A 27,112-nucleotide genomic window follows, 5' to 3' on the forward strand; every position below is an offset into this window, starting at 1 on the left:
GCTGTAGTACACATAACTGAGAATTTAGTTTTGTCTTGAATCTGCTGTCCTGTGTGAAAAAAGAATCTTTCAGAAAAGTGATTATGATACATAGGCTTAAAAACAGTGTGATGCTGAGTGTTAGCACACTTATATAAAGGTATATATGTATAAAACCAACCCAATTACTGTAATTTTTTAATCAAAAATGAAGAAGGGTAACCAACTCTAACAAAACTAATTCCATCAAACTACAAAGTCTACAAATTCTTCAAACTGGGCAAATTCTGACTGCCTTATCCTGAATTTTTAATCCTTTTTCATATCCTTGATTGGTAATAAAAATCTGCCTTCTCCAGTTCACAAAGTTTGAGAGTTTCTCTCCACATTTGTAAGCTGTCCACAGCCCAGATATCCACCAGTTTCTCCTCCATTGCCTCCTGAATACAGGAGTGGTGTTTTAAAGGTAAAAAGACATAAGTTTGACTTGAAATTTTACCCCATGTGAATCAATTTTGCATTGCTTATACTGTAAGACGCTTACAGTAAATGAAATTAAATGTAATTCAGCAGTAAATGTGTTAAAGCTTGGGGAAGTGGGGATGATGCAGCTACAGAAAGCAACAAGCCTGCTGCCGAATGCAGCTTTCACAGAGGAGTCCCTGGAACACTGTCCTCAGGCACCCTAGTCTTCATTAAATAAACACAGCTTTTTTGTTATTGTGATATGTGGCTGGTATTTTTATGCACAGTGTAAGACAGGGGCCTAGTGTGGATCTCTGGTCCAAGCGTGTGCGCCTGTAAGGGCAGCAAGAGAAACCAGAGAGTGTTAAAATGCTCTGGGGTTGGATTTGAGCAGAGCTGTACATGAGTCAGCTGTACTTCCCACACACACATCGGGCAACAGGTTTCCAAGAGCCTACATGCTGGATGTCCTCTCCCCAGTTTCAAACCAGGCTTAGTTGGATATGGAATGTCCTCAATGGCTTTGAAAGCTTCTCTGGGTGACTAAACTGAACACTGAGGAGCAAAAGCTTGAGTGCCATGGCTGTGCAAGGCATCATCAGAGGAGGAAGGACAAGATGCCTCAGCTCTCCTGCAGCACCAGCTGCAGAGGGGGCCAGCCAGCCACAGGAGAGACTTACTGCCATACACGTCTTTGACGTTTGGAGTTCCAGGCTTAAATAAAGCACTGTGATCCTGAAACATGTTAACAACTCTGCAAAGCCTGAAATATTATACGTGTGCAGGGTTAAAGTAACATGTCATCCAAACCCCCATTTTTCAATGTGATGTTCTATGTGAGCAGCACCACCCTCCAAGTAAAATAATGTATTTACCGTGTCTTTCCTTCAACAAATAAGAGAGCACAAGCCTTTTAGAAGGAAAAAATATAAGCGCTCAGCAACAAAGACTTTTTAATAAATATCCTTTTAATTCTTATGACCATCCCATTGATTGCAAGTATAATCAGAAGAGAGGTCTGATTATCCTTGCACAACCATTTACCTATAGGAAAAAAAATGATGACATTTGGATGTAAAACACTGATTTAATGTTTTATTCCATTTATGGCCGAGGCTGAGATGGTCCTGGAAGATCTGCTCAGAGCAGAAGCCAGACAGAGTTCTCTGGGTTCTGGTGTTACTTATCATCTGAATCTAAGGGAGTCTCTTAAATTATGTGGCTGTATTTTAACTACCAGTGAGCCTGAAGTTTCTTCCCGAAGGCAGTGTAAAATGAGTTAATATTTTACAATGTGCTTTGAAATCCTCAGATAACAGGCACTGCAACATGGCAAAATATTTCATGGACAGAACTATCTGAGGTGAAATCTGCCTCTCTTTATGTAACTTTTTTCAATAACCAGAAACCAAATGGACTCTGAGACTAAATAGTGCAATGAAACAAGATGGACCCACAGTTCTCAAATGCCTATGATCTGTAACATCCCAGGACGCTGAATCGGTCAGACAATTCTACTAAAAAGTCTTGGAAATGACCATGATTGTCTTTATTTCATTTGACCAAGCTGACATTTTGTGGTCTTAGCACTGAGTACATGATTTTTATTTTTTTTTCCAGAAGAATCACTTTGAAAGCAGCTTAATGATTTTTGTATAAGGTTCAACCCAAAGGTTGCACAGAAGAGGCATAGGAAGTGCAAAATACCCTGGAGCTTCATCAGACTGCAGATCAGCCAATGAGACCCACGCAAACTAAGAGTGTGAAAGCTTGAGAAAGCTCACCTCTTAAATATAAAGAACTTTCTAGCCAGCAGAAGTAAGGTGGTGTTTTCCCACGGTTTCCTGAAAAGTCTGTGAGGACTGATTTTCAATAGCTACTATTTATATAATTAAAGAATACTTTGGAATGTTTGTGGAGTATTGCTGGCTGCCCAGTCTTGTTTGCAAGGTACACTCATTTTAATTTGACCAGATCTTAAGAAACGTTGAGTATTTGCGCCTTGTCTGCTGATGCGTCTTAGTTTGGAACCAGGTAAATCTGCAGAGTGTTTTCATATCCACAGGAAAAATCACAAGGAGCAAAGGGTGCTGAGGTCACCGTGCTCAGCATCTTGTGAATTCTGGTGCTTTGCTTACAGTGATATAAATCTTTTTTACATCTTTCAGACTCATCCATTATGATGTGTTTTCTCCTGAATCCACTCACATTAAGTCTTGTTAATTAATGCCAGTTAGGTTTTTGTGCTCTGACAGAGGGGTAGCCCTATCACATGTTGTTGGTATGCCCTGATTGGGGATCTTAAAATTATTGCTGAAAAAAACCAAAAACACCATAAAAGGCTGCTACATACAAGCAGCATCCAGTTGTGACATATGACATTTTATTTAACCTGTGTAGATAAGGACATACTTCGTTTCGTGCCTCAAAAAGAAGTTGTTAAACTGTGTTAAGAGAGCTGTGGAGTATGTGACTGCAGGTATTGGAGTATTATTGGTAAATCCATGGAGTATCTCATCTTGGCTGCTGGGTCGAGTTTTGTTCTCCCTCCAAAAGGATACAGCAGGAACAGAAAGGCTGTGGCGAGGATGGCAGAAATTACTAAAGGCACGGCTGAAAATTGACCCAGAATAGTGTCCGGACTTGAAGGAAAACAAAGGAGGGGTAATACTGAGTAAATAATGGATTGGTTCGGAGAGTGTAAATTCTCCTTTCCCCTGAGACAGTGAGAAGAGAACTAAGCAAAGCGGGATGAGCTAGGAGCCCTTTTCCGTGCGGTGCAGCAGCCCAGCGCCAGCAGCCACGGCCGGGAGCCCGGCTGGCTCCGGGGAACCCTGGCGCACCGGCGGAGCGGGAGCGCTGTCCGCAGCCGCATTACGGTGCCGGCTCCCTGCGACCTCCGCCGGAGCCGGACCGCGGGGCCGGCGCCGTCCGGGGGCTCCGCAGCGCCTCTCGCCGCGTCGCCTCCCCCGCCTCGACCCGGGGGGCGGCCCCGGGAGCCCTGGGGGCGGGCGGGGGGGGCCGTGCCGGTGACGTCGGGTTTGCAGCAGCCCCGAGCGGCAGCGGGCGGGCGGGCGAGCCCCAGCCCCCGCCGCCCGGTGCTGCGGCAGAGGGCGGCGGGCCGGGAGCCGAACCGGGGAGCGCCGCCGAGGAGGGCTCCGGAGGCGCCAGGATGTAGGCGCGGGGCGGCGGGGAGCTGCCGCCGGCGACGGGCTCGCCATGAAGAAGCATTCGGCCAGGGTGGCCCCGCTCAGCGCCTGCAACAGCCCCGTCCTCACCCTCACCAAAGTGGAAGGTAAACGACGTCGCCGGGAGCGGGACGAGGGTTTCCCGGGAGGACCGGGTACCGCGACCGGGGATGCTCCGCGGAGACCGGGTACCGCGACAGGGGATGCTCCGGGGCGACCGAGTGCGGTGCTGGGGCGATGCCCGGCGGCGGGGGACTGCGCGACTCGTGGGCGGGCGGTGGGAACCCACGGGGAGCGCAGCTCCCGCCGCCGGGCATCGCCGGCGCTTACCCCTGTCCACCGCCCTGCTCAGCCCCGGATCTTTCCTCGCCCGTGCTCCAGAGGCAGAGCACCTCTCCGGACCTCCCCTCGGGGCTCGGGAGTAGCCCCAAACCCGTGGGCAAGGAGCTGCCATGCAGGACCCTTGGCAGGAGGGAAGGAAGATCCTCGGCAGATTTGTTCTCCCGATGTGAGGAATGCAGCCCCGTGTTCCAACCATCTGTCGTCAGCTCTATTTGCCAATCCAGCTGCATGGTAGCCGTGGAGTCTTATGGCCAGGTGGGACGTAAGAGCCAAATGGGGGCTGGCAGACCTTTAGGGATCACAGGGACCTTTGAAGTCTTTCAGGGATCATGGCCGGGGACCTAGGAAAGGACACTGATGTGCTCAGGAGGGTTCCCTGGACAAATCTGAGGGTGAGGAGCTGTTATCTTGGGTAGAAACCTGTAAGTCACGTCCTAGACATGGAGGAGTGATGCAAAGGCAGGGTGCAGGTCAGGAAGAGGAGCCTGTCTGAAAGATGGATACAGAGCTCAGTTCCTGAAGGAAGAGCAAAGGGAAAGCTGCTGGTTTGGGGGATACTACTGGGGTATGTTGTTGGTTGAGAGAATGGAGTTGGTGAAAGAAAAAGGTTGGCCAGGGGGAATGAAGGAGGAGAGGCAGAAAAGTGATGAGCAGAGAGAGGCAAAGAGGAAGAAGAGCTAAAAAAAGGGAACGATTGAATGGTAAGATGTAATATGTGAATGTGAGACTCCAGAGAAAGCTCATGAAAAAGAAAATACTAATACTGAAATACTGAGAAATTAATAAAGGAAAAGAAAAAATGGTAGCAAAAGCTCTGTGGAGCAGAAAGTGAGAAAATGCAGAAATGTGCAAGAGAAGAAAAGGAACTGAAAGCGGCAAGTAAGAGTGGAAAGTAAGGGGTACCTGAAGGTTCTTATTTCAGTTCACAGAATATTCATCTGTTGCATTCCCATAACATAAAAACCAGAGAAAGGAAAAGGGATCCTAGTTTTCTAATGAAAAGAGCAGGCCTGATCTTCATTACACTATAATTAGAATTTTAAAAAGCCCCTAGAGTTGACCCCGTGCACAATAGAGTGTTTCTCTCGATGTTTGCATTGGAAGCTCCTCTGGGCAAGGAGCTTGCCTCCCTTTCTTTTGGTGCACTGCACAAGCTTTATGAATCATAAATAATAATAACCTACCAGGTTCCAGCTTTGAAATGTGGGTCATCTCATTCCTCTTTTACCAGTTCAAATACAGTTTATTACCTACCTTATATAGAAACAGAGCAATCTTTCACTGTGCCATTAAATTGAATCCTTTCAAGACCATTTCCATGTCTGCTCTACATACCAGCTCTCAGATACCCTATTGCTGCCCACCAGGGACTTTGTTGACCTAGTTGGACTTTTCCTTCTTTTCTTCAGATTCCTTTTCCTTTATCATCAGTAGCAAAAATCTAAATTGCCTTGATGGTGTATGCCTTGGTGGGCTTGTAGTTTCTTTCCTTCTCTTTAATGAAACAGACTGGCTCCGTTTGAGAGCTTCCTTTTCCAAAACAATTGACAACATTTCCTTCCAGACTAACATTGACTAATTTTGCCAGCTGGTGTTAAAGCCATATATTTAAAAAAAAAAAAAAAAAAAAAAAAAAAAAAAAAAAAAAAAGTCGTTATAGGCAAAAATAAAGTCAGACAGCAGGCACACTGTGGACTGCTGACTTCCCTTGGCCTGGCTGCTGTACCTCTGGCAAAGATTTGTCTTCCTCTGGTAGTCCAAGTCCATTGCAAAGGTGTAGATAATGCTACAAGAGCAAGATGGCAAAAACTTTCATCTCCTTCAAAGTTATGATCATTTTCTCCCCTATCAACCACCATCAAAGTATCTCAAGGACCTTTGGCAGAACCACTAGGAAGGAGTATGTTTCATTCCAGGATGGTTAGTCAAGAGGAGCCTTTCATTGATATGCATTGCTGTAAAGCCCTCCAGCATTCCTTCTATTTTCCTGCTGGTGCAGTGACTTCTTTGCTTTAAAAGGAAGATAAGGACTTTGTGCGTTCAGAAGCGTGACTGCCATTTCAAATTATTTTGGAGATTGAATCATCAGTATGCTCGGAGCCTGCTGTACCAGCACTTTTCAAGACAACTGTGTCTACATGCATTGCTCAGGCAGGCAGTAACTATAACATGCATTGCTCAGGCAGGCAGTAACCATACCATGTGTTTTCTGTGCCTGGTACCATTGTACAACCTTCATATTTTGAGCAATGTAGGCTTGGTGCCTGATTTATGCTTGTTCTTCCTTCTGTTGCTGTTTTTCTCACCAATTTCTGTCCACACTGCAGTGGCCATTCCCCTCAGACCAGCCAATTGACTGGTATCGCCCTATTTGTACATGAAAGCACAGTGTGCTTTGAGGACTGACTTGTCTTCCTCAGGAAGGTAGATATCTCCATTCTTGCTCTGCATCTCAGGATCTTCCAGACACAGGTAACATCAGCTTTGACAAAGAACTGCAGAACAATCATCACACCAGAGAAAACACATCCTCCATGTGATTAGCCCCTACTAGGAGCTGCTTATTCCCAGGCTTTCAGCACCAAGGAAATGCTATTGCAACTTCCTCTATAGCACATTTCCTCTGCACTATTCTGTCAGGAATGAGTGACTGATGATATTTCCAGTTTCTTATAAGGCAAATGACACCTCTCTGCTATTAATTATTGCTCAGTAAACATCTAAACTGAATTGCCATGGAACCAGATGCTGCCACATGTTCAGCTGGAGTAACCTTGTCTGCGTTGCTGGAGTTGCAGGGAGTTTGTTTAAGTACGAATGAGAAATAAATTTGGCCTTTAGTATATTTGCATGCCTGCAGGGAGTTCATCACAAGCCTATCAACACTGTAATTGTTTTAATAATAAATCTTTTTCACTTTAGCAAGCACAAACTAAAGATCCCAAGCACAGCAAAAACTTCCACAAGTAGCACTCGGCTTCTTTAAGAGAGGAGATTCTTATTATCCTCATTTTGCAGATGGAGCAGCTGAGAAACTGCAGAATGAAGCAACTTGCCTAAAAACAAGCAGCACATCTTTTCACAGAGCAGGCAAGAAAAGACCTACAGCAGATAGTAATGGACCCCCAAACGTCCTGCACATATCTTTGTGGCCATGGGGAAGGCCATGAGTGGATGCAACAGGGGTCAGAGAAGCCTTTGTTTATTGAAATCAGTGACTAAAGCTTCATTTTCAGGAAATAAGCTCAAATGCTGCATAATTTCTGAATAAATGCTGTGGAACTATTAGCAGTGTACTGCTGGTGGCATCTAAAGACTTTGGTAGTCAGGCAGTGCTTGTACAACTGAGCACCAGGGCAGACCGTGTGAACATCTCGCCCAGGACTTCACTACTGTAGAAGCAAGATTTGGTGGCCACTCGTCTTTTTCCCATGAAAGCCATACATGAAAAACCGGTTGCAATGCTCATGCATCCTAGAAAACAGAAGCAGCTGGTGAGCAGGAGAGGCTAGTGTTTTGGTGGCTAAGCCAGGGCTGTGGGTTTGGGTGTGCTTGCCCACTGAAGCAGCCTTGGCAAGGAATTTGTGTTGGTTTCTGCATGGGGAACTTAACTTTCAAAGTGTTTGCTTTTGTTCAGGCTGCCTCTCTGCACAGGGGACAGTGTTCAGTGCGAGCAGTCAGGGCACTTTAACCCTCCTGGTTCTTGCTCCTTAGCTGTGGTAGCAGTTTTCTCCCTCTCCTGACCAGAAGTGGTGAAGGTGATGGTGACAAGTTCACATGATTGGGGCTTTAGATTTGCTGTGTGTCTGCTTCTGCTTTGGACCTACCAGCATGCACCCCATTACCACAGGATAAAGATAATGTCACTTACTCAGCTGACAGAAAAGCTGTACCGTCTTCTGTGGGTACTGAGTGTTAAGTACACATGGACAGTAATTACACTCTGGCTTTGGCCCAAGGCAGCTTTTGCCCAATTTTTGTATTCTTTGCAGTATTTTCAGTTAGCACAATAGCATATTTGAGCAGATAGCCAAGATCTTGTTCCAAAGGCGTGAGGAGTTTCTTGTTGCGTAACACCTGGCTCACTTCCCAAATGGCACCATGCTTTCTTAGGCTTTAAACAGCCTCAAAATGAGCTGCTCTTAGCTATGCTAGCTTACTCACTGGGGAGTCCCTGTAGCTTATTTTTGATTGTGTCACCCTGGTTGTTTCGTCTACCATCTTGCCTGGGCAAACTCATGAGTTATAGGTTTGGAGGTGACTCATTTCTTCTGCACTGTCCCCTCCTCAAATGATACAAAAATAAAATAAGACCATTTTGATGTTACTAAACTAATGCCAGAGCAGGAGTTTTAATGCATCACAAAGCAGAAAGAGAAGTTATTAAAGATTTATCTGAGCTTCCTTACTTTAGTGGCTGAAATGCGACAGTATGTACACACAATGGACAAACAGTAGTTTCATTTACAATAACGGAACTTAAGAATGACAGCATCTACTGGATCATCTTCTCAGTCCTTCCATAGATCACAGACCATTACATTTCACTCACTTATCCCTAAATGAAGTTAGGTGCATTTTTTAGTCCTCTTGAATCAATTTAGGCATTTGCTTTCAAAAAATAAGCAGATTACTAATCCACCTATTTAATTATAGACTTCTTCCATGAGAAGTTGGAACAAGAACCTGTAAAAAATAAATATGAAGTCACCAGAACGCATTATTCACTGTCTCCTGTATTTTAATTTTATAAATCTTGTAAAAGAAATGTTGTCCTTCTTTCCTGATGGCTGACTATCGTAAACAGTAGGATTTGTAGCTCAGTATAAGAGCCAGAGTTCGAAAAAGACTCCTAGTTCAACATAAAAGTCTTAAGTTAGCTCAATATGTATTCCCCAGCAATTTCCCAGCAACAAGGCTCATATATAGGATTATTTATGTTGTTGCTTTCCTAGCACATTATACTCAGTACAGCACATTCACTTATGTAGGAGCAGCTCTCTCCGCTTGGCTGGAGCACCACTGCCAACCTGTAGTCCATAGCCCAGTTAATCTTTGTTAATTATAAACTGTGAGATGCCACTGCAGACCTGGATAGCATCCTGCGGAAGCAGGAATTTGGCCAATGAAAGAGTAGGTTTACTTTGGAGTCTTCACTGAGCTTTGCTGACAGCCACTGCGGCATAAGATCAAAGGCAACAGGAAACAAGGTGTTTTTAGCAGTGCAGAGCTGGCTTGCTTCTAGGCAGAGCTGCCCACCATCTATTGGAGAGTTCAAGTACCCGATTTCCCATGTCAGCTGCCTGGTTCCAAACACATGGATCCTCTCTATCTGGACATAATGCAGGGGTACCCAGCCCGGAAATTTTGTGAGCCCTACTCAAGGCATGCATTTTGACACAAGGTCAAGCTCCCTTTGGCTATACAAAAGTTGTGTGTTGACTCTTCTGAAAGTATTAGGTATGCATTTTGTTCAGTATCACTACTTCTGACTCCAAGCCTCCTTAACTGAAAAAAAAACCCAAACAAGTGTGAACCCCGTAATCCTTGTCATTCAGTCATGGAGAGTACAGAAGTGAGGAGGTAAGAGCTCAAAATGCCTTTTCCACAATCACCTCAAATTCCCTAGCACAGCTCTCAGTAAGGATAATATTTTATTTGTGACTGAAAAAGGCATGAGTCTGTCTTCTGTAGCTGACTGAAACAAGTGAGGAATAGTGGGTTGCAAAAGCCTTTCTCACTGCAAAGAGGATGAGGCAAGTATCAGAGAGAAAATAGAAACTAGAATTTTTGTATGTAATGTATTTTTGCTTTATACTGAGTACCTCAGTGCCCACATGGCCCTAGCCAAAACTGTATTTTTTTAACGTAGACTCAGATTTTGATGAGTTTGCTGCTGAGAGGTGAGGAGGCATGTCTTCTTTCTTCCAGGGGATCACTGAGTAAATCATGTGGAGACTTCTCTGGCTATATGAGCATTACTCTCACCACTGTGAGCACGCTCAAGTCCATGTCAAGTCCGCACTAGTATCTGCTTATTGGTTGACAGAGAACAGATGCTCCAACTGTCTTGATCTGAACTTAAGACCTAAGAAAAGCGTTGTGTTTGAGGTTCAATAGCAGGTGAAGCCTTTAGCTCCCAAGAGGAAAGTCATGTGGGGCTGGAATTCACTATGGAAGAAACCAATGAGCTACAGCAGAGTCTTCTGTCTAAAACTGTGCTTACCTGAAAGCCAGGCAGCTCTGAGTTTTTGAAAGCCTCTTAAGAATGAAAGAACATTGGCTTGTTTTTGATAAAGTGCAGTCAGTAGAGCCTCCACAGTTAGCATGAATTCACTTATCTCCCTGTATATATGCACTGATAAAAATGTGCTCTTTATATTAGTATATAAGTAATTCAATTCCCTTGGAGATAAAACTGTTACTCAAGAAAGACATGTAACACTCAAATGCCTGGATAATTATTACAGTAGTTTCCTGCAGAGAATCCAGCCTGTCTTTTTACCATCTCTCAACCCTTTGTTCAGTCTGAAATTTAAACAGACTGATCAAAATTTGCTCAGAATACAGTTTTGCTCATATCTGATTTTTGTTCTAAAACCATAACTCCTCAAAGTAAGTGTTGAAACTCCTAGTGACCTTGCCACTGTAAGATTCAGTACACTTTTTATTCAAGAATGGAATGCAGAATAATATCAAGAACATGTAATTTATAATCAGGGTTACTCCTTGCATGTGGTTACTTTCCAGTCCCACAATGCTGCTACTATAAAAAGCACCCACTATCTTCCATTTTCACTGTGGACTCTGGTCATGAATTCTGATTAATAATAAGAAGGACACTATTTAGGGAACTCCTCACCTCATAAAATTCAAAGTAGAATATCATAATGAGGCCCATTTGAATGCAGCACTTTTAATGGAATTTCAAGGCAGTTGCCTCTGAAGATGAGTTAAATGGATTAAAGTCCAAATTGCTGCAGTATGAAGTTCGTAACTTTTCAGTTCTCTTTATATATCACCAACAGGAATTAGAATATGTATTTTGCAGTGAGCCTTGCTGGCACATTTGACAGAGGCAGAAAGGCATATGTATGCTAGGGAGGAGAATTTGGCATATCTTCAAAAATACGTTGAGGTTATTTAATTCCAGCTCTTAGTAAGTTTAGAGATAATATTTAGCACAGGATAAAACAGGAATTAATATATATTAACCATCAGTGATAAAACCCACTACATCTGCGAATAATACTTTAGGGTATGAGAGTATCTGCTACAAGAAACTTGGGCCTATTTGATACAAATACAGCTATATGGATGATCTGGTGATACCAGTAATATAGGACAGATTTGCACAGATGAGAGTCACCATGATTGCCACCGAACCAAAAGTCCTGTTTCCACACTGTAGAAAAAAAGTCCTGTTTTCTACACTGCTGTAATTAAAGTGAGAGGATCAGACAAGTTTGAATAGCCTGCATAGATTATTGTAACACTTTAATAATTAGTTAATTTATACTACGAATTTCAGTAGCTGAAGAGGGTCTGAACTCAGAATGCTTTTTTCTTGGCTTGAGGTTTTGTTCATGCAATTTTCCCTATATTCATATACCCACATCCCTTATTCTATAGCCTCAAGCAAATTCAGACCTTCTGACCTAATAGGTTAATACCCGGGGTCTATTCTTTAAAATAATTCTATTGTAGACTTTAAAACTATTTTCCATATTAATTTAATCTTAATTTAATAATGCTATTTCATTATCAAATTAAGTAAAATTCTTTTTTATCCCATACTGTAAGAACAAAGTATTTAAAGAAAGCACTTTAAACTTTTCTCGAATAGCATCTAAAAATTCATCAGGGCAATGCTGTGTTGATTAAATATTCAAATTTAAAAACTGATTTAATAAGGTTTTATGGGCTTTTGTCATTTTTTTCCAGTGTGATACTTTAATTGATATTCAATAAAAAAATAGGGTACTGATCTTTTAGACCTTCAGCCCTTACCATGGTTGGAAAACTGGGGAACAGTGAGCAAACCTGAAGTCACTCCAACGCTGTGTTACAGTTCCACCCACCAGCCGCCCACAGGGACTCTCAGCTTTCCTGTCGGAACCCAGGAGCAGCTTTCTCAAAAATCACACGTAGCTGCCTTAGGGACCTGACCAAAAGTCCATTGGGTCCTGCCTCCAGATTGGTGGAATTGAACAGGAACATGTATTTTCTAGCCATTCATCTCTCACAGTGTGGGTGTGCTGACAGCTGCAGCTTCCCCAGATGTAGGAAAGGATTTTTTTCTGCTTTGTTCCTAGTAATTTTTGGCAGTTATTTTGCTTTTTTCATTGCTCTTGAGCACTGAGTTGCCCTTTTCTATGGAGCATCCTGTGAAGAGCTCATAATCCCTGGTGGCCAGAGCCCGTCACTGGGCATGCAGCATGTGGGTTTGTTTACTCCCACCTGCACTTCTTTATCAGCACACTTCTCCATCTGCCAGTGTGTCACCCAGTCACATTGTCTGTCATCCCCTGCAGCTGGCCACTGCCCTTGCTGACCTGCCTAACTTCACATCATTAGGAAACTTTGTCACCTTGTGGCTCACTCCCTTGGTGTTGTAACTGTGGTTCATGGGGAAAAGTGCAGTTCTCACAGCAAACCTCTGCAGAGCTTTGGCCACTTCCCCCATTGCTGTGTATACTCCTCATTGGTCTCCTATCCTGTTCTGAGCCTTTTATCCATTCCAACTCTTTCCCTATCTGCCTATTTTCTGTAAGGCTCCTTGGAGTAGGATTTTATTGGGAGCCTCTTCAAAACCTGGAAAGGGTCGCTGCATCTTCTTTATTGATGTGCCTGTTGACCACTGTCAGAGAACACTGGTGAGGCTGCAGGGGGAATCATCCAGTTTGCCCAGGACAAAATGCTGTCCTTTATGCTGTCTAAGACATCCATCCTAACTACTGCTCACTCTCTTTGGCACTTAACACCTCAGACCAGAGCCAACCAACAACATCCTTACTTATCAGGAAAGCATAAATTCAGGAGGTCATTTGCCCAGAGGAGAAAAAGTGAGGCCCTAGCCTTGTACCAGTGACTACTTCAAATACAGAATGGAAATATTTCTTGGAGATGACTCCTAAAATAAGAGATGGGAACTTTCAAATGTCTTTGTATCTTGACAGAGTCTGGATGTCAGAGAGGCACGTGGGTGTTAGGAGTCGTGGTCCTTTGGCACGCCCAGGAACAGATTCTTTGGCATCTGATGAGCTCTAGTGGGATTGTGAGGAGGTTACAGCTGCTACAAGCAGCTTTGGCAAAGCTAGAGCTAATTTGGAAAATGAGGGAATGTCCCTTGATGCAGAAGTTGGTCTGTCTGTGCTCTCATTACAACTGACCAGGAAGGTTAATACATGGGGATTACTGGCTTCCAAAATGAAATATTAACGGTTTCTCAAAACCAGACACCAAGATGATGATCCATCTGTGAAAGGAGAGGCCATCGCTGACAATGACACAGGAAAGCTGCACTAGGCACTGGGTGGTTTGCCAGTCAACAGGTGAGTCCCTGAGACCTCACTCTTTAGCCTGACTGTGAAGAAAATGCCTGGGCAACAGATCTGACCAAATAACATTTCAGATTTAGACAGCTACAGTGGTAATTAGAGGTGTAAATCACTTCATGAATTTTGTATTTCATCTTCTCTTCACAGGATAAAGCTTCAGCTGGTTTTTAACAGCTTAGTTCAAAAATCTTGGACACCTAAATAATGCATGGTTAGTGTGGTAGGAAGGGGGTAAAAACCATGGTAGGCAGGGATGGGATAGAAACAAAATCTGAGGAGTTTGTGAGTCTGCTACTGAGGCAAATATTGGGTATCCAGTATTATAGAAGATCACCACCAGAAGCCATTGAGTGTGTTCTAAGGTACGTTAGAACTAATTGTCACTGATTTCTCCATGTAGTAGATACTGGGTGAAGAAGTCACACAGCATTCAAGGCTGTGGGAATATGCCTTGGGTAGTATCTGGCTTTGACCCCCTGCATGTCACAGGTTTTTTGAGCTCTAACCACGCTGAGGACCAGGCACTGTCTTACAGGACTTCCCTCAGCTCCCTTTCCTGTCTTTATGATGAGCATGTATTTTTGCAAGCTTTACAAACTTGTTCTGCGCAATGCTCAAGCAGTTACAAAACATTTGACAGGCTGGCAAAATGGAAATACTTTCAGGATGTCGCATTTATGGTTGTCAGAGAGACCTGTGAGGGTTGTTCTTTTTATCAGAACTTTTTTCCAGAAGCCTGATTTAAGGAACTTTTTAAGAATATGCTTACTTTGAAGCACATTCCTAGCCTGGGTAACCTGGAAGAGTTGTGCATTATCATTAGGTACATGTTTTGGTCCCTAATAGGCAGGACCTTAGTCTGTAAGGGTCACTTTGTCACTCTGAAGGGTTGGAAAAGGCACCCAGCACTTGTGTAATGCTTCCTTCCCTGTGTTGCTGAGTAGCTGACAGCAGCTAAAGCAGGTCATTGATGACAGCTAAATATGTTCATGTGGCACTGCACAGCTCTTGAGTCCACCAGTGCTGTCTGTGGTGGCTTTACCCTCTGTTCCTGACAGCAGCGGTAGAAAGGTGGGACTCATCTCACCCAGCTTCAGACACCCACACCAGAGACACCTACTTCCAGCTTGTCGCCCCAGACTGTTTAGAGCTGGTGGAGAGAAACAAGCACTCAGAGGGAGTGATTCATCTGGCTCGTTTTAATCATCTACTTTAGGAGGAGATAAATCGTGCTATGGAAATGTCTTTTTTCTGTCTACTAACTATGCAGAAAGTGTAAATCACTGTCTCAGATACACAAGTCGGCACGGCAGATGTCTCAAACTAAGAAGCATGCCACCCTTGGTTTTTATCAGTATCATTTTTTTTTTAATACACACATTTAGGTACAGTGTGGTCCTACAGTAATCCTACAACTGTCTAGCTGTGCACAAGAGTCTTAAGACTCTCGTACAGACTTTAGAAGAGGCCTGGACAACCTATTTAAACGTGTTACCCTAAATGGTTTAAAGGTGTAGTGCTTTCCCATGCCTCTTGCTTCATGGCCTTTAGCTGGGTCTGTGGAGTAAATACCTTGGGTATTGATGGCCCTTGTTACAGGTATCCAAAGTCATCTGAGGGGGGTCTTAGCCATAACAGAAGAGACAGAAGGACAGCTGTTTTCTGGGGCTAATGGCATTGGCAGTAATTTTGGAGATTATTTCCTTGTTTTGTTTCTAAATGTCATGGGAGAGAGGCTGGACTGAAAGGGATAGATGGAGGAGGAATGGTTCCATTTGGGATTTTTGAAAAAGGAAAATTCATGAACAAAAGGGACAATGAAAAACCAAAATTAGTAAAAGCAAGAAAGGCATTTTTCCTCTACCTCAGTATCTTAATTTGTTCTTTTGAGGGATACAGAGCAGTTTGCTGCAGGAAGCAATGGAAGAAACATATTAGAAGTCTGCAGAACTGAAATTCTTCAATATCCTGCCTCATCGATTCTTAAAAGACATTTTGCCATCTTTAAATTCATGTGCATTCTGTTTCCAGCTGATGCTCGTGCAGTGTTAGAGAGAGAGAGAGAAGCTCTTCAGCCATGTGTGGGTTTAGTGTCACCCCATCTGTGCACCTGTGGTTTAGGTGAGGAAAATATCTCCAGCAGAGACTAGACACGGCAAACTACAGCTCTGGATTTTGTGTTTGCCAGCTGGCAGGCGAATGCCCTCCGCAGTAAATGAGAGGATGAGACCACATGAGTGTATATCACCTGTAGGGTCCAAAGAACATCTGTTTTTGGGGGGAAGATTATGTCACAGGTGTCCTCCAGGTCAGTGGTGCATCCACTGGAAAAGACTGTGCCCATTTGGCATCTAACTCTCCAGCCCTTGCAGCACAAGCAATCACAAGGACACAATAAAGTTTCACTGACTGATACTACAGATACTGACAGATATCAGTAGTATCTGTCAGTATCTGTAACAGTATCTGTTCATCATCAGACAGTGATTTTTACCCCTATTGTCATGAAATCCATCGTGCCTGGGATAAGTTTTTAGTCCCTCCAGTCTGTAAATGCATCAAAAGAGTGAACATCCCTAGAAAGTTAACCTTTCAGGTGCAAGTTGATTTTAGAAGTTACCCATGCAGTATTGTCTATTGCTCAAAGCAAGTGTTTCTGTTGATGTGTTTAACATGAAATTAAATATGCCTGGACAAGTAATTTTGCCTGTGTAGCCGAGAAAACATCAGTAAATTCAGCTTCAGGGAGCAATTGCCGTGGAACAGAGTAGAAGGCAGTGATATTCATGCAAGCTGTCCAGATGAACTGCTGACTCTTGTGTACATGCACAGTACAATGGGAACCTGGGCAAGTGGCTTCAGCCCTTCATGGGGGGAAGATCTTCACCACAGTGTCTGCAGTGGTCTGTCTATCAACGCTCTATTACCAGATGTTGAGTGTCTGGTGCATCAGACAGTTGTGATTGATTCTCATTGTAGAAAAAATAACACCACTTCAGTGTTGTGATTCAGAGAACTGACTCATCTTAAAAACTCATATACCCTAGTGGCTTTAAGCACATTCCCTAATGTTAAATATCTTCAGCAGGAGTGGTTTAAATTCTGGTTTCCTGTTTCCCTGGGGAGTAAGTGCAGAAAGATGCAAATGGCAGATACCCCACTGGCTGTCTCAATAAGGAGGACCATCTTTGCCTACCTCTCCAAGCAGTTTCAAAAACATGAACTCTGAGTGAAGTCCATTGACACAGAGGCACAAACTCCTCTTAAGCTCTCATTTGGCACACTGGCTTCCTGAATTGGTTTTTTCCGTGCCCAGAAACCCAGTAGTCCAAGGGAAGAAGGATGCTGGAATTTGTTAGGGTGTGTGAAGTGTTTGGTGTTGCAGTGATAATGCCCAGAAGAAAATCTTGAATGGAAGGGAAAAATTTGGTAATCATTCTAGGACTTGTGAGGTGGACAGCAAAGAGGGCTCTGGAAACTGCCCATTACATGGTCAAGATAAAAGAAATGAGTGTACCCTTGTTTGGTATAAACTGAACCCTGACACCGGTCTGTGCAGCAGGTGAGGCAAGAAGCATAAGTTACAAACAATGTATTACGAAGAAAATGCTTTAGAGTTACTTTGAATGAGCTGAGCGTTTGCAGTCAGTCTGTTTTTCAATTGAAACATGTGGCAGGTGGTTTGTAACCTTTCCATTATGTGTTTAATACAAGGTCACATTAACTCTGGGCAATTCATTGGCTTGCTGGTGCATCTCTTGTTATGTGGGAGGCTGCCCACACAATCTTCTATTGAAAACTGAAATAAATGGAGAGATCAGAAATATCCTTATCTCTCTGAAAGCCACACAAAAAGGCTAGGTGTTTATATTTTGCTGCTGTACATACTTTTTAGATATCAGGCGATCAAACAGAGGCCACAATCCTTGTTGTTATAAAATATAGCTTTACTAGGCAAACAAATGGTACTTTTAGCTCAGATCATGCTTTTTTGTATGTGTAGAGAAATAAATGAATAGTTCTTTCCACAGAAATAAACATTTTCTTTCATAATATATTAGGTCATATAAATACAAATTTAGATTAGCTTTAAATAAGAGATTTTCTGTTCCACATACTAACTCACATCAGTATAAGGAAGGATGATTTTATTATTATTATTATTATTATTATTATTATTATTATTATATGAACTTCTCTTAGTCTGCCTTGAGTATATATAAGTGTTTGGCCATAATACAGTCTCTCATTGTCCTGGCTTTACTTACATGTTTTCACCTTTCAATGCATGCAGTAAATTCTGGACGGTTTTGGAGCTGTAGATTCCTGGATTTCAACATGAACTACTGTTACTTCCTGCTTTAGGTGAATGGACCTACTAAACTGCAGACAGCCTCTTAGAGAAATCACTGCTGAGTGTTTGTGTGTGGGTGACTTGACAGCTTCAGCAGATGTTGAATGGGGTGAATTCGAGGAAGGCAGGTAGAGAGCCCTAAAGGCAGTGGCCTGCTGCTGAGGTCTGCCAGCATGTTTTGATTTCTGTGAGAACTCAACCAGCTAACCTCTCTTTGCTCATTCATTCACAAGCTGGATACATTATCGACTGACAACTGTAGGATAGCAGGGCTATAAGAATTCATGTTTGAGGGTTGAAGTGGCAAAGTTTTTAGGTGAAAAGTTTCCAGCAACATGCTGGGCTTAGTTATAATGGGGCAAAGCTCCAGTCCAGTCTCAGTTTGTGCCGGACTCGAACTAAAAAAAGTTAGGAGTGCCTGGTCAGAGATGGACTTCAGGGCAGCCTGTGAGTTGGTCTTGTTTTTGCCATCTGGCTACAGCCACAGGAGACCTGTTTTCCCAGGGATCACTGAAATGCCTGGTGATCCAATTCAGTATTAATTACGCTATTTATGTTGCAGTCATTTTGCTTAACTTCAAGATTAAATGTGTTGCCCTCCCTCTCTTTTAAGAAACATCATATTCCATAAACTGGCCATTCCTGCATTTTCCAAGACAATAACAATTTCAAGTGCTGTTATAATCCCCTTTGCTGCTTTATCAAACTCAATACCAAATTTTTCATTCGATTACACATCCTAACAGCACGAGTTTAAGTGATGTGTTAAGCCTTTCTATGTACATCAAAGCAACATGTAATTTTCACTTCCATTTTACCCAATGGCTTCTAAATCTAGAGGTGATAATTGTTATTTGCATTCTAATTATGCCTCGGTTCAACCAGAGGCTTTGCAATGATCTAAAAACAAAGGACATTTTGTGGCAAGATCCGGTGGGTTCCTTTGCTTGTAAAGCTCCACGTGCCTTCAGAAGGGCCAAAGATTTGAAAACTAAAATGCAGGATGGATTTCCTTAGTAAGGCATGTGTTTTCTTCTCCACAGGGGATGAGCACTCCCGGGAGTCTCCAGCCCCAGCCGAAGCACAGATGCAAGCTGGGGCGGAAGGCAGTGGAAGGGTGAACCGCTGCTGCTGGAAATGTTCCGTGACGCAACTCAAGAAGATTTTCTGGGGTGTGGCCGTGGTCCTGGGTGTCTGCTCCTCTTGGTCGGGTTCAACCCAGCTAGCAAAACTGACCTTTAAGAAATTCGATGCACCCTTCACTCTAACGTGGTTTGCAACAAACTGGAACTTTTTATTCTTTCCTTTGTATTATCTTGGACATGTTTTTAAGTCAGCTGAAAAGCAGTCTCCAAAGCAAAGATACAGGTATGGGAGCTTTTGTTTTTAAACCCATGGCTCTTGCATGCTGCTCTACATTTCACAGACATTTCGTTCAAATGAGTCAGTTACATCAAACTTGTGTTTGCTTTCCTCTCCAGGTTTGTTAAAGGATGGTCTGAGTTCATTGTGTGTCCTATATTAGGTGCTATTATTATTTCTAATATAATTTCACTCCAGCAGTAAGAAATCCAGATTTATTTCCAACACATGCAAGTCATGTAATGAAAGTCTGCATTTTCTGCAATTATTTATCCAGATTTTTCTGCAAGCTTTTTTTTATTATTATTAATATCTCTTTCCCCTATGGGGGAAAGTCACCCATGGCTGAGTTCTGTGTCAGTCTCTGAGTAAGCTAAGTAAGCTTTTCTTTTCCAAGCTCAGGACTAGAGAGGAGCCTTGAACAGCTGAGTAAAAAGTACTGCAGTATTTTCCTGGCACTGAGCCCTTGACATCAAAGGCCAAGCTCCCATCCCAGTTAAACTTGAGCTGTTATGTTTATTTCCGGGAGGAAGCGCAGTCATAACCAAAGGCAGCACTTTGTCTTCAGCACACCTTGTCTTTATAGCAAGCCAAACCCACAGAACTCGAGTTGCTCATGGAAAGCCCTGAGTGCCTGTCCTCTGTGAGGGGCTGAGGATGCTCTGTCTGCTTGAAGGACTGCCTCTCACTGAGCGCTCCCTCAGCTCTGCTCTGCTCATTTTGGCCTGAGAGGTGTCTGGGACAGATGGGATGACTCAGCCATCAAGATGTCCCATGTCAGAGAGCTTCCCTGATACGTGGAAGGATGTGAACAACCTTTTCCCCTTCTGTTACACAGTGGGGCTCATAGACTTTTAATGAAGTAGCTCAGAAAAGTAAACAGTAAGAAGTACACATTTCTCAGCTCCCAGCTGTGCAGCAGCAAGGTGGAAACTTACTACAAGAAAAATCTTAAGAAACCAAGTTACTCAGAAAATGCTCTACCTCAGATGACTCGGGTTAAGAAATTTCACTGCTTAGCCATCATTACGGTTTCTTCGTCTTTGAAATAATGTGGGAGGCTGCAGATAATGGATAAGAGCATTCACTGCAGGTTCTAGAGCAGGATCCAGAACTTTTAAAGGCATTTTCATAATGCGATGTTTTCTGCACTTCAGTCTTCAGGTTGTATTTGTTGATGACAAATGTGGTTGCTTCAGGGACAAGAGGAGTATGGAGGTTAGAGAAAGCTACAGTTTAACTGTAATCCGGAAACAGCAACAAATGCTAGTCTAAAAGCAAATACCTTTTTGTTTCTCTGTTTTTAAGTATTTTTCTTCCCAGCTGCTCTCAGGTAATGTTTTAAATACTGCTGAATTCTGGGGTGAGCGGTTGTGGTTTGCCAGATCCCTGGGGTTAAAACCCCAGAGCGTTGTAATCATTGCTGCAGTAAATTGATACAGCTGGTAGTTGTCTTTCATTAATTAAATGAGGGCTGAATTGAAGAGCTGGTGCAAGCCCTGGAGCCTGTTTGGGATGCAGAGGAACATCATTGGCTGTAGGCTTGCCCAGGCTTCATAGAGAGTGTGTGTTTTTGTGTCTGAGAAGCAGACTAAGTAGGGTTAACTTAGCGAGGTTTTTCTGCATGTCAGGGAAGATGTGTGCATTTGGAGATGTGGCTGTGGCTCCCAGCTTTGCTGCAGATTTGTTCTGTGGTTTGAAGCAAGTCACATTGCAGACCTCTGATTTCCTTGTACTTTCTGTTCTTTTGGAGGAACCAGTCCTTTAGGGAGGAGGGAGGACTCCCCCTTACCATGTGTTTACTTAGTGTCTGCCTCAGCATGTCCCCTATCTACACTGAGGCCTTTTGGTGGTGCTGCACCAAGAGTTACTATGAAATTATTTACTGTTCATCTGCTTGCTTCATTACAACTGAGAGGTCACAGGCATATATGTCAGTAAACCCAAGCAGTGCAGTCCAGCCTCCCCTCCTAATTATTGCTCCTTTTTCCATGTTATATATGTGTGCAAATATATGGAGAAGGAGATGCACAGGGACTTGCAGCTCCATATCAGGCATCACCATCTTCAGGAAAGCTTGTAGCCCAGGTGTGGTTGGACACATTGGGGAGATATTTCACAGACTTCTGGGTAGTTAAAATAAGACAATTCTGACCTAGAACTGTGAAGAAACTGACATAATCACTTTCTACTTCTTTTTTTCCTTCACTTTCATCTATATTTTACATCTTATCTGAGCTCTCTGGCAGGAATTTGGAACAAGATAAATTAAAAGGCAATAGTGGGAGAAGATGGAAATATGATGTCCAAGTCACCTTAGCAGTTAAGTAGAAAAGAAAGGGGTTTTTAGATCTTGCCTACACAGGCTGCTAAAATCCACAGGTACCTAATGTTTTTGGCTGCAAAGCTCCCCCAGGATACCTGCCCACCCACCTCAGCAGGACTGGGCTGCTCAGCCTCCCCTCCACCTGGCGCAGGCTTTCACACCGCCCCTAGCTGAGGGCAAAGGACTCATCCCTGTGCTTTGGGTACCTCCCTATACAGTCAGAGGGCATGTAACAAACAGCAAACAGGAAAAATACACAAAAGGGGGCTCATAAAATGTAGGAACAGTGAATAGATGTGTAGTCCCTCCTGCACAGGTACATGGTTTATTACAGTTTTTAAATTCCTGTTGTATTTTACCAGTATGTATGCTATGCTGTAAATACATGAATTTTTATGTTTTGTAGTCTCACAAGAAGAACACACCTGTCACAGACATAAACCAATTTTTAGCTGGTTTATGACAGAAAACCATATTTTTTTCCCCTTTTTATAACATGTATATTAGTAGTAAATTTACCACCAAAATTCTGTAGTGACACATTAAATGTAAGAGCAGGTTTATTCAGTTTCTTTATCAGGTTTTGACTATTAGGCCACAATGTATTAAGGACTTATGATTGAACCATATTGCATGATAAAGAACTTGCTGTTTTAGCTGAAGTAGACTATCAGCGTGTCCGCATCATGGGGACAGAGTCACACTTCATAGCAAACCAGAACTCATGCATTCACTTCCAACTGCTGCTTCCCTGTGCAGCTCCATCAAATGCTGCCAGGGTTGTGCCCAAGTGTAGACTGCTCACGGAGAACTTCTCTCATAGTTGCTACCAAGGATGTCGTGGTGCAGGACTGCGTGCATGGAAGTGATACAGAGAGCTCTGGAAGGCCACAGAAGAGCATGCCAGGGTCAGCATCACTCTCCTACTTCTTGTGCAAGTGTCACTAGCTTAAAATAAAATAACTGTAACTAAATTATTATTCATTTCAACCATTGTCCAGTCCAGAAAGAACACATGTAATGATTTGTCCACCTAATGCATTGTTTAAGAGTACTTCATACTTTTTGCTTCCAAACTGCTTTATAAAATGACACATTTATTCTGATGAGCTATCCTCCATCATACATACATTATTAATTTATGAGGTAACATAAATTAAAAGCACTAGGGCTTATAACTCCCTGGCTACATGAAAGATTAAATTAAAATCTCTGCAAGATATTGCTTGACTTTGTGTATCTCTAGACAGAAAACACGTGTTCTAGAAAGATTCACCCTCTGTGTTCCAGCTGGGAGGAATAATAGAGGGGTTTGTTCACAATTTAGAAAAATACCTCAGAAAGCTTGTTTATTTTGACGATATGGTCTTATCTAATGGCTTTTTTGAGAAGGAAAGGATTTTCAAGAATGGTTTGCAGGATTATTTATTTATTTATAATTTAGATCTTGATTTTTATTTCATAAAGCTTTAGGACTAAGGAAAATACCAGAATCTAGAACTAAATCTCTTCTGAAACCTTGAATGCACCTGATGTGTTGGGTGAATGAAAGAATCAATCAACACAGTGCAGTCGCTGCACTGATCTGCAACCATATTTGAACATGTTTTAAAATGTTCTTTTTCAATGATTCAGAGTTTTGTCTCTATATTGCCCCCGAATTATCTGCCACTCATCTTCCGGAATTTGAAGATTTTTCTTTGAAAATAAAGAAAAGGTTAGAGGTAACACTGAAGTATTATGTCTTTGAAACTGAATCAAAATACCTGTGCAACAGTGGTAGAGGACAAGTGTAGTAGATCCCAGTTACTCTGATATCCCAACATATTGACTTCACAAAAGTCACTTTTGATTTGTATGCCCATGGACTCAGAATCAAGATTTGGTCCTTCAGGGGCCACAAAGTTTCAGTGCCATAGCTTCATTTGAGGTTCAGGAGAATGTGGGCCAGTTTCTAAATGCGATTCATGGGTATTTCTGCTATGATGGAAAAGATGAGACACTAGCCATCACCCCCAGTAATACAGGGAGCTGAGTCCATTAGTTTGATCCTGACTCACATGAAGTGCAATTCACTGCAGCAGGCAGAGAACTCCACTGGTTACCAAACCCCTGGCCACGATGATGCTCTAAGGGGAAAGAAGGTCAGAGCCATTTGGCATGACTGGATGCTGTTTTACTATTGATTTTTCAGTGGTTTGTGTTCGTGAGTCTCTCTTACCCAGAAGCATTAAAATGTTGCAGTGTGGTTAACTTTTGGCATCCTGCTGATTTATATTACTACTTAGATGGGAGCTTCGCCACCAGAGCAGACAGCATTAAGAGAGTAATAAATAAGCTGTGGAGGCATCAAGATGTGACAAATGCAAGTGTTTTTAGCAAATGTCACCCAATGAAGCATGTTTTCTTTCAAAAAACTTCAGTTTATAAACTCTATTTGTCTAATTCAGAACATTATCCTTAAAATAATACCTATTTACTTTGTGTTCCTCAAAACAAAATCACTTTACATTTCAAGTTCACATTAGCTTCTTGGGGAAAATAAAAATATTAACAAAAAACAACCAAGGAACAAAATAAACCATTGACATTAAAAGATTAAGTGTCTAATTCTTACCCGAGTTTGATAGAGACCAGTTAGGAGTAACTCCAGATGAAATCAGTTTGATGTCTACAGCAAGAGATCAGTTTGATCTCTGCAGTCGTCTCTCAGGACTCACCTTTGTGCTTGGTATCAAAACAATTAATTAAAAGAAGATATGGATGTTGTACAAGAGATTTATGATACTTGTAGTCATCTTTATCTCTCCTGCAGATATCTGAGCTGCTGGTGGTGTTGTGTTATTGATAGACCACTGACTGGTTTCTGACCACTGACTTCTCTGACTGTTTTCAGTGAATGTGCATTTTTCTGCCAGAGGTTCTAGGTGAAAACAAGGCCAAATTGTACAACCAGCAAGTTGTAGTAATGTATTTGAATAGTTAAATTATAATGTAGTGCTCCAGGCAAGCCACCTGTAGTTATTTTTATCAAACCCTCAAGAATTCGTCAAAATTACTGAGACATAAACAGCACTAAATTAAGAAAGAAGAGCCTGAAAAACAAAATATCAAGAGTACAAGAACTAGATAAAGGAAGCCCAATGAAGTAATGGACTGTAACCAATCATATTTCCTGAAAGTTGCATGCTAAATGTGTAGACAAGATAAAAGCTCCAATCAAATAATACATGATTGCGTGAACAGTAGACTTAGAATGTATGAATATAACTTAATGTAAACAACAAACAAATAGCTTCTGCTCAATCATATTAGTTAGTTGTATAAAAGTCCTAAACTCCTACAGCAAGTAGCAGTAGTAGTGACGCTTTCTTCTGGAACAGCATGAAGTTTGTGGTAGTGGCAGTGCTGGTGGGCATGTGTCCAGTGTCCAACCTGCTGTCCCTATGGCATCAAGTTTGGTCGTGGAGCATCCATTTGGGCTTAGCTCAGCTGAAGCCCAAGCCACAGAGCTCAGGGTGATGCTGTTGTTAACTTCTGTTTCTCAAGTCAAGTAGTTACCACTTCCTGATGAAACCTGCAGTAGCTGCTGTTTCTTGCATTTTGAAGAGGAAAGTGTGTCCCCATGGGAGATGGGGTGGGTGTTCCCCAGGGGTTCTGGAGGTGGCTTCTCACTGCTGCCTTGAGATAATACAGCTGTGCTGTACTGTGGCCAGATAATTGCATGAGTCGTGGTTTTAGCTGCTTCTTTGGGAAGATTTGTTTTCTTAGGTGATTAAAGATTAATGTCATGGTCTCTTGGTCTTTATGCCTCCTCCTGAAGCAAAATTTTCTCAGCCAGCTCTCAAAGATATGCTCTACAGGCTGCCTGTTCCTGAGAAAATAACAGCTCCATAATTTTTCTAGAGTAGCCTCCTGTTCACATCGGTCTCCTCTGAAGACAGCACCAGGGGTTGGATTAGGGAGGAGATGTGCCACAGCTGGCTTCTCAGTGTCACGCTGCCTATTCCAGCACTGCCAGCTTGGAGCTGAATGTCTGGTTTCCCACAGTATTCACAGGGAGAGCAAAACCTACAGCAGAAACACAAATGTGAGGCATGTAAGGTAAGCAGGTGAGGAGAAAGGGAAGAGGCCGTGGTGAAACAGGCTGCTAGTGGGAGCCCTCTACCATCCCAGATTTAGGCACCTAACTAGAATTGAGATACTGCTCTTCTCAATGTCTTCCATTGAAAAGCTTAAAAAACTGCTCCTGAACCGTGGTGAAGGTGATAGTTTTTCTCTCCCTCAAATGCATGGTATGGAGCTTGGTACCTGCATCAGACTCTTGATGTAAGTGTTTGGCAGAAAGCCACAAAATGAATGGCCCAGTCCTAGCTTCTCTGGAGGTAGCTCTCACAATGGTAAGCCTGCATGGTGGGCTCAGGAACATAAGGTGGTATTTATATGCTTCCCTCCCTTTCTAAACCTCCTGGAAATACCTTTGAGAGATTTCTTTTAAAATCCTGTTTGACTAATTTGCTAATTCTTTCTATTCAGGTAGCTAACACTGTCTCTGAGAACTCATGTCAGCTTTAGTGAGAAAATGGTCATGGGTCCTTCTTTAGGACACCAGTCCTTTCTAATTTAACCTCATAGATTATACTTGGAGTTTGCATTTGTCTTTCAGACTGTGATGTTCTGAAAAGAGCTTAACATTCATGTCCTGTGAAAAGCTTTCCCTTAATCTGAAGAGCCTTCATCTGTTGAGAATCACCTCTTCTGGGCTTTTGGACTTCTGTGAAGTGCTAATTGTGAATAAAAATTGGCTACTGCCTGGTCAGGAGAAACTCACGTTCTCTAATCTTGAGTCTGGTTTGCAAAATCATTCCAAGGATGATTGAATTAAGTAATGTCCTGTAATTTTGTCTTGTTGTTCCATTACTTTTGTCTCCTCTGCTGTGGCTTGAACAGATGCTTCAAAATAATTACATTACCTGCCTCCTATGAGGTAACAGTGCTTGAGGCAAGGACTAAAAAGAGAAGTAATTGCTCTTGTTTCCTGCAGACAGGGCATGTGCTATGAAAAAATGTATTTATGTAATGGATTTTTCTTGGAAAAAAATGTTGTGTCTTGCAGCACTGACTGATCTCTCCCTGGTCAGTAGTTAAACTGCATTTCATTAACACTGCCTCTGGTTACTTAAGCAAGCTGCCAAGCTCCCACACTGCTAGGGCTTTTCTCAGGAGACCTCAAGAACAAATCTGCCTCTGCTGGTCCCACCCAAGATGATCTGACCTCTCTGCACTCACTGAGACCATGGGACAAAAGCAAGCCAGGCTGAAGGGACCTCGGGTCACCGCCTCCCTTTCCTGCCTCCAGGCATGACTTGCACACACAAACAGAAATGTAGTTGTATTTTATGGCTGGCAAAGGGAAAAAAAAATGGACTGGAAAAAGAATGTGTGATCGTGTTTACTGTATAGAGGAAGAAGCAGAAAGCTGAGGTGAGCATGGATTTGCTGGTTTTCCAACCATCATAACATGAAAGAAGGTTTC

At 42.7% G+C, this 27,112-nt stretch overlaps 1 protein-coding gene across 2 annotated transcripts in view; it reads left to right on the forward strand.

Moving 5' to 3' along the window:
- Positions 1-27,112, forward strand: part of SLC35F3 (solute carrier family 35 member F3) — a 163,015-nt gene that overhangs the window by 97,720 nt on the left and 38,183 nt on the right. Inside the window, exons 1-2 of one of the 2 annotated variants that reach the window (XM_066178801.1) lie at positions 3,507-3,739; positions 18,932-19,256. In XM_066178801.1, coding sequence (XP_066034898.1) covers positions 3,664-3,739; positions 18,932-19,256 — 401 coding nt within the window. In that variant the 5' untranslated portion in view covers positions 3,507-3,663. Of the gene's footprint in view, positions 1-3,506; positions 3,740-18,931; positions 19,257-27,112 lie in introns of those variants that run through there. The other variant, XM_066178800.1, reaches the window with a different exon arrangement.

Source organism: Chamaea fasciata, unplaced genomic scaffold (genome assembly GCF_029207755.1).
Source record: "Chamaea fasciata isolate MVZ Bird 193981 ecotype frontalis unplaced genomic scaffold, bChaFas1.0.hap1 SCAF_3, whole genome shotgun sequence".
NCBI lineage: Eukaryota > Metazoa > Chordata > Aves > Passeriformes > Sylviidae > Chamaea > Chamaea fasciata.